We start from the raw sequence: 14,065 nt of genomic DNA on the forward strand, positions 1-14,065 counted from the left end.
CTCTATACTCGGCCTCTGTACCATAGGCTGCTTCTTGCTGCTCCAAGTCACAGCAGCACTCCCCAAAGAAAACATGAAGCCACTAGTAGATCTACTATCTAAGATACTACTAGCCCAATCAGCATCTGTGTACCCATGTACACATATCTCTGTCCCAATTTCATAAAATAGTCCACAATGCAAAGTAGACCTCAATATCTCTCTCCTAATAAGAATTTGCTAGTTTTTGATTATCCATGCCTACATTAAGCTATTGCTAATTATGTCTTAATTATTTGCTAATCACTTTGTTAATGATATTGATTCTAGTATTTGATCCACCATAGCTCATCACATTGCTCTAATTTCAACATAATGATGAGACAACCAAAAATGCATCGACCTCCTCATCTGCTGATGAGGAGAAAATGCTACCTTCAATACCTTTCATCAAAGGACAAATAGACCTCCTCATCTGATGAGGAGAAAATGCTACCTTCAATACCTTTCGTCAAAGGACAAATAGACCCCAATCAACTGCTCCAAAAGTTAGTTGAATATCCAAAGCGGATTGAAGAGTAAGAAAGGCTAAAGGCTACTTAGGGACTGTCAAGCTTAATTAGAGGATGAACCTCAAATAGTGAACCTTGACGAATGTCCTCATATCCTTGACATGAGACCAACTAAGAAAATCCAAGAATATAATAGAGGTCTCGATGACCAAGCACCCTCTAAGAGAGACCTCCTCGAATGGGAGAACCAATAGCTATACCCCTCACTAGGGAAACCCAGTTGCGGAGTATCTCAAAAACCTAAGAGATGATCACCCAAAAAGAATGGACACAAAAGTCCACGTTCCGATACTCTACACCCATAAAAGACTAAACACAAGAAAGGGTGATCCAGCTCAAGAAACTGCATCCGTTCCTAGAGACATTGCAGGTCTCTCCTCCTTCCTTTCTTCTTCTCTGCACAAATTGACAATGAACTCCCTGTGTACGGGAGGTTTGGCATTAAACCTGAATGCAACATAAAAGAGATTTGTGATCAGGAAAAATTCGACAAGCTAATGTCGATTTACCAATTCGGTATGGTGGAACCGATGAACGGAACCCACTACGTGGAAAGTTACATGGCGCACTGCAGGGGTTGCAGGATCGTCCAAATAAGGATGATGTTTCGGCTGATAAGATGATACACTAGATGGATTCGGCGATGCATGGTAATAGCTCATCCGTAGTGCAGATATCAGCAGTAATCACCTCATATGCTTGGATACAAACGTATCCTTACATATCCCTACCGTGATGCCATTATACCGATACAGATTCTGTAGTGTTAGACAAACATTTCCATAGAAGGAAGTGTCTTCGTAACGAATTAGGAAAGCTCAAACTAGAGCACGAGGTTGTAGAGGGGTACTTCTTAGCTCCTAAATGCTATGCATTGGAATTGGAGGGTTCTTCCCTAGTAATCTGCAGTAAAGGATTAGCCAGGGATAAGGTCTTACGAGGCACTTTTGTTCATTCTCTATATAGTAAAAAAAACCATTCACTGTATAATTTCCTAGATTTAAATGAGCATATCTAGGAAAAGTGCAAACTAGAGAAAATGAAACACTTTCCTAGATAGCTAACTAGGAAATACAATGCATGGATTTTTCTATATAGGAAAATTTATCTATATAGTAAAAATTTCCTATATAACAAATTTTCCTACAAAGGAAAAAATCTCCTATGTAGGAAGATTTTCTCTATATAGAAAAATTTGCTTACATAGGGAAAATTTTCCTATATATGTAAATTTATCTATGTAGAGAAATCCATGCATTGTATTTTCTAGGTAGCCTATCTAGGAAACTGTTACATTTTCCCTAGTTTGCACTTTTCCTAGATATCCTTATTTGTATCTAGGAAATTATATAGTGAATCCATTGTATCTCTATATAGAGAATGCTTAGTAGCTTATCCTCTAGATAGTTCTATGAATCGTGCTAATATACTACTTACAACATAATAGATTAAGTATTTCTATAAAGCATTATAAAATATAAATCTCTTTATTTATCAAAGATTAAGCAAAAAAGTCTTGCATATTTAAAAAGAGGGCCAAAAGTAGTCAACGTACATCATGTTCAAAATAAATAGTACTTCAAGATTATCTAAATGTCATGGGATTATGTCTACATCTTCTAAACTAATAGGTGTGGATTGTGCATTGAATTTGACTTTCTTATTGGCAATAAGCCAATGCACAATGTCACGAATCATAATGTCACTCCCAGGCCTTTTCGTATCCTTTGAGTAGTTTTTGAAACTAATATTCTCCTTCTTTAAATTGACATATGTACTCTTGAGAGAAAAGTACATGTCTTGGATTGTATGCACTCTCATGTACTTTAATAAGATTGTCTCCATATCCTTCTCTGAAATGTGGCTCACCTACATTCATGATGATAATAAAATATATAAAATTTTAAAGCATAATGAATTTACCTAAATAAAAAGATTCAAAATAATAAACTTATCAATGATAAATTTCTCTAATATAATATCACTTACTTGTAAAGGTTCACATGATGCCTCTACATTTGATTTTCCAATGTGTTCTAAATCCTATTTGAAATAACAAAATCAAACCCATCACGTTAAAAATAGAAAAATCAAATCCATTACGTTAAAAATAGGAGAATCATAACATTATACATCTATCTAACAATACCTTTAAAATGGTTGTTGGTATAATATTTTCACCCTTTTGGTGACTTCTTTTTTCCAAGTGAGTTTTCATCTTCTCACTTACCTTTGGAACAAGCTAAAAACTAGCATTAATAATCACAAAAGTAAAAAGAGAAAGAGAAAAAAATAGGAGTACAAAGAGATAGTAGAGAACTTTTGTAAGTTTTGCATTACCTTTCTCTTTCTTTGACTTTTTCTTGAAACCTCATTCGTATACTTAGCCAAATTCAACATTGGATCCTACAAGTACAACAAAGTATTAGAAGAAATATTGACAACTTATCACATATAAAAATAACTAATTTTTTTAAATAATCATTTACTCATTTGTGGTTCAATTCTCCACATATGCAATCCATTCTCTATATAGGAAATTGTATTATCTAGATAATAGCCTATATTTCTTATTCATTCTCTATATAGAAAATTGAATTACCTAGATATTGGCCCATATTGTGTATATAGGAAATTGAATTATCTAGATAATAGCCTATATTTCTTATTCGTTCTCTATATAGAAAATTGAATTACCTAGATATTGGCCCATATTGTGTATATAGTAAATTGAATTATCTAGATATTGGCTCATACTCTCTATATAGAAAATTTAATTACCTAGATACTGGCCCATATTGCCTATATATGAAATTGAATTACCTAGATATAAGCCCATATTTCCTACATATAGAGGATTGAGTAAATGGGAAATACAATTGTCTAGATATATATAGGAAATTTCCATTAACATAACCAAGAAATCTCTCATAATTTCCTATATATGGTAAAGTTCACTATATAGGGAACCACCAAAAGTTCCTTGTGTCTACCTTTCATGGTTCAAAGAGCAATACAAAAATATCGGTCGAGTTATTAAATGTAGCATTGAGTCCTCTTTCAAGATTAATTGGTCGAAACTCAAAATTTACCGTCTATCAATTATGTTAAATCTAGGCATTAATCCTTCAACCAAAAGAAACCTCGTGATTGATGAAAGCAAGAGACTCAATTCTGTTATGGTACGATAGATGAAGTAAATCTCGGACAAAAATTGTTCTATGGAAAAGAATCAACGGCTGTGCCTCTCAATGAGGAAAAAAATGTTGGTCTCTATGATCCGAGTACAATCTTTTTCCTGATCTGACTATGGGACTTACGGGTTCGGTTAGATCAGCTCAGTTAGTTAAGGCTTTTGACTACGTTAGAGAAAAATTTATCCTGGAGGAATCACCCGTGCTTTCCAAGCAAGGGAAGTATTTTCGAGTTCGGTTTTGGAAGAACGGATGGATTAGTCTCTTGTCCGGATATCCGTGGGCGAGGCCCCGAGTGTGGGACCCTACCCTGAGTTGGTAGAGAATTTTATAAACCGTTTAGGCCAACAATGTTAGGGCACACCCCAACAATCACCTCAAGTAGGACATCCACACCTTTTCCCAGAAGGCAATGTGGTTTGGTGTGCAATTTGTTGCCAAAAGCATACAAATATGGAGTGTACAATGTTAGGGCCTAGATAACAAAACTTTTGTGCTTATTTCTAGTGTTAACTATCAAGAAGTTTTGGGGTAGAAAAATTAGAGTGTTTTACTTCAACTTGGATTTAAAATTAAAATGAGTAACAAATAAATTGATTTAGTCTTTCTTATTGTTTACTCACTTGAAAGTGAGAATTGAGTAGATTAGAGTGTTTTACTTCAACTTGGATTTAAATTAAAGTGATATTTATAATGTAAAAATTGAGAAATGGTCAGCCATACAAAGGAGGTTATGGCAAAATTTTCTTAAACTTTGTGGAAATAAGTTTTATCTTTATGTTATTCTAAAAGAGTAATCCCCACCGTTTGTGCATTCTAAAAGAAATTCTTTTTAATATAAAAGTGTTATTCCTATTAAATTGATTTTATGCATAAATAGATACATAAAAGGATTTTCTTTTATATAAAAGTGTTATTTTCATTAGATTTAAATTCTATGCATAGAAAGATGCATATTGGATATTTTTTATTATAAAAGTGTTATTTTCATTAGATTTAAATTCTATGCATAGAAAGATGCATATTGGATATTTTTTTAATTATAAAAGTGTTATTTTCATTAGATTTAAATTCTATGCATAGAAAGATGCATATTGGATATTTTTTATTATAAAAGTGTTATTTTCATTATATTTAAATTCTATGTATAGAAAGATGCATATTGGATATTTTTTATTGTAAAAGTGTTATTTTCATTAGATTTAAATTCTATGCATAGAAAGATGCATATTGGATATTTTTTATTATAAAAGTGTTATTTTCATTAGATTTAAATTCTATGCATAGAAAGATGCATATTGGATAATTTTTTATTATAAAAGTGTTATTCCTATTAAATTTATTTTATGCATAAATAAAAAGGATTTCTTTTATATAAAAGTGTTATTTCCATTGAAGTTGGATTTTATGCATAAATAGATGCATAAAGAATTTTTATATCAAAATTAGAGTTCTCTTTGATTCTATGTTTAATTTCCATGAATAATTGATAAATGAATAAGTAAATACACTATTAGAGAAAATTCTATTGTTTCATATTCACTCGGATGGTAATGAAAAAATTCAAAAAATCTATCGAAGTCGAAAATTCAGATAAATGATTAATTTATTCCTCATAGGAATTCGTGATTAGTTTAGAAATCAGTTAAGTGAATATTCAATGAATGAAATTTAGTAAAATAGTAATTGAAATATCACCCCCTTTTGAGAAAGATAGTTCAGGAAGAACCTTATCAGATTCGAAACCTGAATCAGACTATGACCAAGACCATACTCTTTCGTCACTTTCAAGGAAAGACGATGTGACCAATTCAGGAAAATTCACTCAAATCTCCCACCAAATCTAAAACTAAGTTGAGACCCTTTTGAATTGATCTAAGGATCAAGGTTATAAAATTCGAGGAATTCTATTTTGGAATTCAGACCTACAATCAAGAAGTTTTGGGGACCCGAATTTAAGATATACTCATTGTATTCAAAAGAAAATCAAAACTGAAAACTTGCAAAGAAACCCTGTTTTCTTAAAGGACTGTCTTACGCTAGAATGCTGGAGGGAGCATTTAGTATATGTGTTTTTCTAAGGGAAGTTCGGTTGCAACAGCTGGCGAGGAGTGTTCAAAGGACAGCTCACGCGACAAAGCCTGCCCAAGTCTCAATATGGTTAAAATGATGCGCTTCCGGTACGATAGACGAGGGCCGACGAAGTGGTCCCTGAGTGAAGTGCCAGGACACCTAAGGAGGATCCTAGAGGGTTCTGACTAGGCGATGCATGGGCTCCCAGTGCCGAGGACACCCATGCGTATGTCGAGGAGGAAGATATTGTATGATGGACCAATGTTTATTGTAATCTATTACTGGATCTCGTTTTGCTGACCAGATGGTCTCAATGGAGAGTCGAGAGTGATACTGTTTTTGTTGAGAAACAAGGATCGGAAGGAAATTTTGAGTTATGACATTTGTAACCAATAATTGTTTATCAATGAATTGTAACCAATAATTGTTTGTTAATGAATTGTTGTATAAGTTAAAGTTTTAAAGAGGAGTGTGTGTTATCTGTATTCTAAAGCAAAAGTTAAGAAAGGCATTCAATTATGGGTGGGTGAGTACTTGTCTAATTCTACCAATTCCAGTGGACGGTGGCTAACCCATGGGCCGGATGGAATCACTAGAGTTTTAATAATAAAATTGATTAATAGGAATACACTTAGAACTCGAGTAGTTAAATAAAAGCCTAAAGACTTCTCAAATAAATAGATCAACGGTTATGCCTGATTCAATTAGGAAAAAAGCGTTGATTTCTTCAAGTTAAGTCTGTAATAGTTTTCCTTCTATCTGGTTTAATCAGATGATGGTTAGTTCAGTCTCTTGACCCTGTTAGAAAATTTGTTAAGAAATTCAAAAAGGCGGAATCGTCCCCGTTTTTTGGGCAAGGGAAATTTTCCCGATTTCGATTTCAAAAGGACCACCAGATTAGTCTCATGCCTGGACATTCGAGGACGAGGCCCCGAGTGGGAAACCCTGGCCCGCACAAGAGGAAGCTACTTCCACTTGCTACCAACCGGGAATCTAGTGCACAGAGGGGGGTAGTGGGATCTCACAAATCCTTTGACTTCTTTTACCGTCTTGGGTTTTGGCCATTCTACGACTGCTTGGATCTTTGCGGGGCTAGGAGAAATCCCATCCTTTGATACTATGAATCCCAAGTATTCGACCTGGTCAATAAAGAAAGAACACTTACTCTTTTTTTCAAAGAGTTGGTGTTTCCTTAGGATTTCCAGGACCTTGCGCACATGATCTTCATGCTCTGCAGTATTCTTTGAGTATACCAAGATATCATCAAAGAAGGCAAGAACAAAATCATCCAAGTATTCTCTGAGAATATCCTGCATAAGATGATTAAATGTCATCGGGGCATTAGTCAATCCAAACGGCATGATTATGAACTCATAATGCTCATAGCGAGTATTGAATGCTATCTTCGGGATGTCCTGTTCCTTGATTCTGATCTGGTAGTACCCGGAGTTGAGATCTATCTTTGTGAACATTTGGGTCCCACTTAACCGATCCAGAAGTTCATCAATCCTAGGGATAGGATACTTATTTTTAATTGTTAGTAGTTGATTCAATCCTCTGTAGTCAATACAGAGTCTTAACGTTCCATCTTTCTTCTTTTGAAAGAGAACCGGTGCACCCCAAGGTGAGACATTGGGTCTGATGAATCCTTGCTCTAACAGTTGTCTTAATTGCTCCTTAAGTTCTATGGCTTTAGGGACTATCAGTTTATATGCACGCTGGGCTACTGGCTGAGCTCCGAGGGTGAACTCGATCTCATGATCTACTTCGCAAGACGGAGGCATCTCAGTCAACTCTTCAGGGAATACATCTGCATAATCACTTAACCACTCTGGTTCTTTAGCCTTGCATTTTATGTCTACCATTCATCTTAACGACATAAATAGCTTGCCTCTTTCTGAGCCCTTTTAACAATTTAGAAGCCTTGACTAATTGCAGCACTGGTGATCTGAAAATTCTAGTTCCTTGAACTTTATTCCCGTGAAGGTCAAGGAAAGAGATGGTTCCTTTGTAACAATGAATGTCAGCTTGATTCTGGTGGAGCTAATCCATTCCAAGGATTCCATCATAGACTCCCAAGGATAAGACTCTGAACTGGCACTCTATTACATTCCCATCTAGACTAAACTGAATAAGGTCTTTCTCAAGGTGTGTGAAAAGAATCTTTCCACTGGCCAATTCCACTTGCATAGGTTTCCCTAATTTTTGATTTAGTACTAACTTACGCAGACATCCTGGGGAAATAAAAGAATGAGTACTGCTTGAATAAATCAAAAGCTTGAATTGCTTACCTTGGTACTCTACTGGAGTCTGGAGGACTGAAAATTGACGATTATTCCCCTGATGCTCTATTGCGGCATTTATTTGTCCATTTTCTTCCTCCACTTCCTCAGCTATAGTGACGGCTCTAGCTGCTGCAGTTTGAGGTGGAACTCTCTCTCTTTGGTTACCCCAATTCTGGAGGGAGTTCGGAGATTGCTTTGCATGGAGGCTACAGGAGGCTGAGCTAGCACTCTTCTGGGGGCTGCCCTGATTTTGGCGCGGGGGACCCTAATTGGACTGATACGAAGGAGTCTGTCTCTCTGAATTCTGGGACCCTGGCTTCCTTGGCCCACAGAAGGAGATGGGCAATCCTTGAGCTGGTGCCCAAACCCCTGACATCCGTCTCACTTCGAAGCTCTTTCCTTTGCATTCTTGAGAGAGCTGGAGTTCCTGAGAAAGAACTTTGAGGGAAAGGTCTTCCTTCATTCCTGAAATTTTCCAACTCCAGATTCTGGTTGGGATCTTGGTGTCTCTTTGGAGGCAGAAGGTTGGAAGAACTTCTCGGTGTCTGGAATCTCTTGAAGGATGAGGGATCTGGCTTTGGCGAACTTTCACGATGAAGGCTTTGGGGAAGCCTTTCGCCATTCTGACAGCTTCTGCCCATGGACACTGGCTTGGCATTCTTGACCAGTGTATCTAAGGGTTCGTTCATTCCCTGCATGAACCTGGCCATGAGTTGCTCTTCGTCTAGAGGTGGTGAATACTTGAGGAGAAGAGCAAATGCCTAGTGACATTCTTCAATGGTTTTGCTCCCCTGATTTAGCTCTAAGAATTCATTCATCTTGGTTTCTAAAAATCCAGGGGGACAAAATCTCTTCCTTAGATAGGCTTTAAGATCATTCCTGGACTTGGTATTTATATCCAAGTGGTTGTGTCGCAATGGTTTCTCCATGCACCCTGGCTATTTCCACAATTTTCAGCCTAGCAAGAGCCATTTTGCTCGTCTCGTTGTATCCGGTGACATCAAAATACTCCTCCATTGCCTCGACCCACTTCTCCACAGTCTCGCCCAAGTTCTCCCCTTCACCTTTGAAGGGTCCTAGTGGTTGAGTTCTGTGAAGAGCCTTACGAACATTGGGGTCAAGCTTTTCTTCATCAGTGAGAGGATCTGGCTGACGGCCACGATTTCGAGGCATTGGGTGATATAAAATAACACCATGTATCACTTTTAGCCTCATCAAAAGAATCATGGTTAATGAGAGATTTTGCCTCAGCATCGCACGTTGCTCATAAGAGGCGTGGACATACTGCCCTGCAAACCGCTTGTGCTATCGTCTCTCTGCCAGTTGTTGCAAAACAAGCCTCTTCTTAATTAAACACATACCAAATGCTTCCTTCAGCTTTGCATCAGCATCGCACGCTAGTCGCAAGAGGCGTGGACATACTGCCCTGCAAACCACTTGTGCTATCGTCTCTCTGCCAGTTGTTGCAAAACGAGCCTCTTCTTAGATTAAACACATACCAAATGCTTCCTTCAGCATTCTGGCGTAAAACAGTCCTTTAAAAGAAAACAGAGGTTCTATGCAAGTAAAATTCCCAATTTGAGATTGTTTCCACAAAAACCCTTCTTCCTTAATCGACAATTTCATAATGAGAATCCTTGATCTCTCATCAGGGTAATCTACCCATCATTTGACTGACTGTCCAACTAGATTCTTGGTGATTTCGGGCAAGGGAAAAGTAGTTAATTCAACGGTAGTCTATTCTTTGTATTAATAACTAGAATTGGTCACACGAGGTTTTTGCTTGATTCAGATCGAGAAATGGACAAGTAGTTTGCTGACCGTCCCTCTCATAGTCGTGGTCTAACCAAAATCATTCGGTTTAGTTCTAGCTTTGATTCCAAGTATTTTCTCAACTACTAAACTTCTAACCCTAAGGAAATTCCAACTTTGTGAATTTCTTCCTTCTTAACCAACCATAATAGATTAAGAATTGGTTTTATATGAGAATATCGAATTTTAATGAAAATACTCTTCTTCCATTTAATCTAATTTTGGGTAAATACCAATTTAGTGACTTAACCACATCAAATATCTAAAGATATTCTTTCCACCACTTAATTTATCAACCCTAATTCTCTAGGTGGAATTTTGGTAAAAATTCCTCTTTTGTCACCAAAATTAATTCAATTCTTTCTCTACTTAAATACCATAAAAATTCTTCTTTTAACTAAATACCAATATCCATTTTTTTAATAAGCTTAAAATTCTCTTTTTCTCATTTAATGATTAGATTCCAATTGTCATGGAAATTCCTCTTTTATCATAAATTTTTTTAAATCTAAAATATCCATTAACTCAAATAAACCAAGAATTTCACGTTTACCATTTAAATGATTGAATTCCAAATGTCATGGGAATTCCTCTTTTATCATAAAATAAATTTTCTCATGCATAAATTTATCTAAAATTATTCTTTAAAATTTAAATAAAAAATATCCATTAATTAAATTATGCCAAGAATTCCACTTTTATCATTTAAATGATTGAATTCCAAATGTCATGGGAATTCCTCTTTTATGATTTAAATTTTCTCATGCATAAAAATAAATTTATCTAAAATTCTTTTAAAAATATTTCTTATTTTAATATATCAAATTTTCTCTTTTTCCATTTAATTACATAGATCTCTATTATCATGGGAATTCCTCTTTTTGCATAAAAATAGAAATACAAAAAATTTCTCATTTCTTTAATTAATTATTTATGCATAAATAGTAAAAATTAGTTTTCCATGAATGTAATGAAAATTATTCTTTTAGCATAGGATGACTAATCCTAGAATATGGTAGGAAGTCCTCGTTTCATACTATGCATAAAAATGAGTTATGTATTAATTTCTAAAAATTTTGCCATAGCTCCACTGCTATTACTGATAATTTTTAATATTTTTGGAAAGAATAAGACTTTATAATACAATTATGATAGATTAACTATCATTGGACCTAAATCAAATTTATGGAGTTAAATCATAAGTTTATTATAATTTTATTAGCATAAAAGCATAAAAAGACCATTTTCTAACCTCTAGCTTAACTGGCATAGAATTTGATTTTTGAATTGAGAACTGATCAATGAGAAGCACCCATTTGAATAAGAATTAGTCATAGGCATGACCATTATTTTGGGGAGAGAGATATATACATAAAAAGCATCCTAATTAAGCATAAATATAAACTTTTTGTGATTAATCACATTAGGATTCTTATAGAAAGCTTAATTTGCATTGAAAAACAATTCATTTGAAACTTCTCAAGCTTAAGAGGGGTTGAGAAGTGAAATCATTGAGAATATTAAAGAAAACCATGAAATTACATCTTACCTCTTGATTTTGCTTGCTTCTTTCTCTTAGAAGGAAGTCCCCCAACCAATCAATTGGTTTAGTGTGTTGAGAGGAAAGCTCCAAGGATTGTTGAAGAGAGAGAGAAGCTCCAATCTCTCCAAAAGTAGAGGATTTATAAGGGATAATAGAAAATATGCTTATTTTAATGTAATACTGGCATGGTCTAGTTCACAAATGAGAATACAAAAGAATGAGGGTCTATTTATAGGTGATCGAGGCCACTAACTGAGTCCAACTAAGTTCTAGAATTTTTCAGCTTCAGTTTGGCTGAATTTGGACAAGATTTGGACCAGTTTAGCTTCCATTTTGATCTAGTTTGATTCAGGAGAGAGGAGAGATAAAAATATCTTAATATTTTTGAATTAAAAACCCCCCCACACATGTGAAGGAGGCGCCTACCTCAAAGGTCTCCCCTTCCTTACCAAGGTGTCAAAATTTCATCATTCCTCCAAAATATCTCATTTTTTTAATAATATCTCATAATTTTTAACTAATAAACCTTGTACTCAATCAACTCTTCATCTTATGTGAGCATTTACTCATTTTTGGGTATTTTATTTTATTCATTGGATTTATCTCATTCCAACACTTGGATTAATCTTATTGGTCCATAGGAACCTTAATTGGACCATAATCCAAAAAAATCAAAGAATCTTGACCCTTAGGCTAAGGTCTTTTAAATCATTTTTAATTGATTCTTAATGCACCTTAGAGAATTTATTTTGAACTTCTGTTTTAGGGAAATATATTTTTGATATTAGGAGAATTTGTTTATCCAAAAATATCTCAATATAGAATTACCTCTCTCTAGAAATTTTCTTCTCTCTAGACAAAAACAAGGAAAAATAATATTTTCTTGTATTCAAAAATAGGAAATGATTACAGGGGATTGAAGTAAAGCTTATTCATTATTCAGGCTGAGGAAGAATCTTACATCCTCTCCCTCTTGAAAAACGCGAGATGTCCTCATCTCGCAAAGTGGGGGTAATCTTTTTTCAACTCTTCTTCTTTCTCTCGGGTGGCGTCTTCTAGAGGAAAGAACTTCCACTTTACTAAGAATTCTCTGAGGACTCTGCTCCTGAGAACCTTCTCCTGAACATCAAGGATTTCCTCGGGTTGGAATACATCTGGCCTTGAGTCGAAGAGATCAATTGCTCATCATCAAGCACGTGACTCGGGCTGGGTACATATTTCTTAAGCAAACTGATGTGGAATACATTATGTACCTTGAGATGGGGAGGTAGAAGTAGTTTATAGGCTAGATCGCCCACTTTCTTTATAACAGTATATGGCCCACTTTCTTTATAACAGTATATGGCCCACTTTCTTTATAACAGTATATGGTCCACAATATTTGGGAGAGAGCTTCTTGTACTTCCCTAAGGATAAGGAACTTCTTTTTGGTCGTACTCGAATGAAGACCATATCTGATTCTTCAAACTCTCTCTCTGATCTCTTTTTATCTACATACTGCTTTTGCCTATCTTAGGCTACCTTTATTTATATCTTTATGGATTGGTTGCATCTGCTGGTCCATATCATCAAGCATTTGTCTGGACATCTCAACTCTGATCAATGGGTCGGACCAAGTCAACGGTGTAAGGCAATCCTGCCATACAAATCTTTGAAAGGACTCATCCCAATGCTTCGATGATAAGAAGCGTTATAAGCAAATTCAACCAGATGCAAATGGCTTAACCACTTCTTGGGTTCCCTACCGCAGCATGACCAAAGGATATCTTCTATTACCTGGTTCACTCTTTCAGTTTGGCCATCTATTTTGGGGTGATAGATTGTGCTAAGATCCAAGAAAGTTCCTACTGCTTCGAAGAATGCAGTCCAGAATTTTGATGTGAATTTGGGTTCTCTGTCACTTACTATCCTCCTGGGTAAGCCATGCAATATGAAGATCTCTTTAAGGAAAACTCTGGCAACATCCATTTTGTAGCGTATGTTTCTTTCACTTGAATCAAATGGGCAACTTTGGTTAGCCTGTCAACTACCACAAAAATGGAGTTGTAACCTGATTGCACTACTGAAGGTAATCCAGTGACAAAGTCCATACTACTTCATCTATGGAATGTCTAGAGGCTGCAATTTCCCTGGCATCTATGGAATGTCTAGAGGCTGCAGTTTCCCTGGCATCTTAACTCTCTCTGCCTTGACTCTCTGACACAATAAGCATTTTCGCACATGATCAAGTACATCCTTTTTGAGTCTTGGCCAGAAGAAGCTTTTCTTCACAGACATATAGGTTTTTATAAACCCTGGATGTCCAGCTATCAGGCTATCATGGGCTTCTCTCAGAATTATTCCCTCATCATTGGGAATGCATAGCTGATTATTATAATACATGCATCCTTCATCCAATTTGTACCCAAGAACTCGACGCATTTCCTGAGAAGTCTTGCTTTCCTGCATCAGAAGGGTAGCAACAGGGGCAAATAATTTTTCCTACATGATTTTCTCCTTTGCTTCGCACTGATTAATGGATTTAACAACACGACTATGATTACAAGCAAGCGCATCTGCCACCACATTTTCTTTCCCTGGCCGATACTTAATTTCAAAATCGAATTC

General features: G+C 35.7%; 1 protein-coding gene across 1 annotated transcript; it reads right to left on the reverse strand.

The window, feature by feature from the left end:
- Nucleotides 1–2,096: 2,096 nt before the first annotated feature.
- Nucleotides 2,097–2,953, reverse strand: LOC147616748 (uncharacterized). Its single transcript, XM_086777138.1, has 4 exons — nucleotides 2,892–2,953; nucleotides 2,701–2,781; nucleotides 2,541–2,594; nucleotides 2,097–2,420 (listed from the first exon to the last, which is right to left on the reverse strand). The coding sequence occupies exons 1-4, from the start codon at nucleotides 2,949–2,951 to the stop codon at nucleotides 2,148–2,150; spliced, it is 468 nt and encodes a 155-aa protein (XP_086633264.1). The 5' UTR covers nucleotides 2,952–2,953; the 3' UTR covers nucleotides 2,097–2,147.
- Nucleotides 2,954–14,065: the final 11,112 nt, after the last annotated feature.

This window comes from Cibotium barometz, chromosome 38 (genome assembly GCF_041138505.1).
Source record: "Cibotium barometz isolate CiBa-2024 chromosome 38, ASM4113850v1, whole genome shotgun sequence".
Lineage (NCBI taxonomy): Eukaryota > Viridiplantae > Streptophyta > Polypodiopsida > Cyatheales > Cibotiaceae > Cibotium > Cibotium barometz.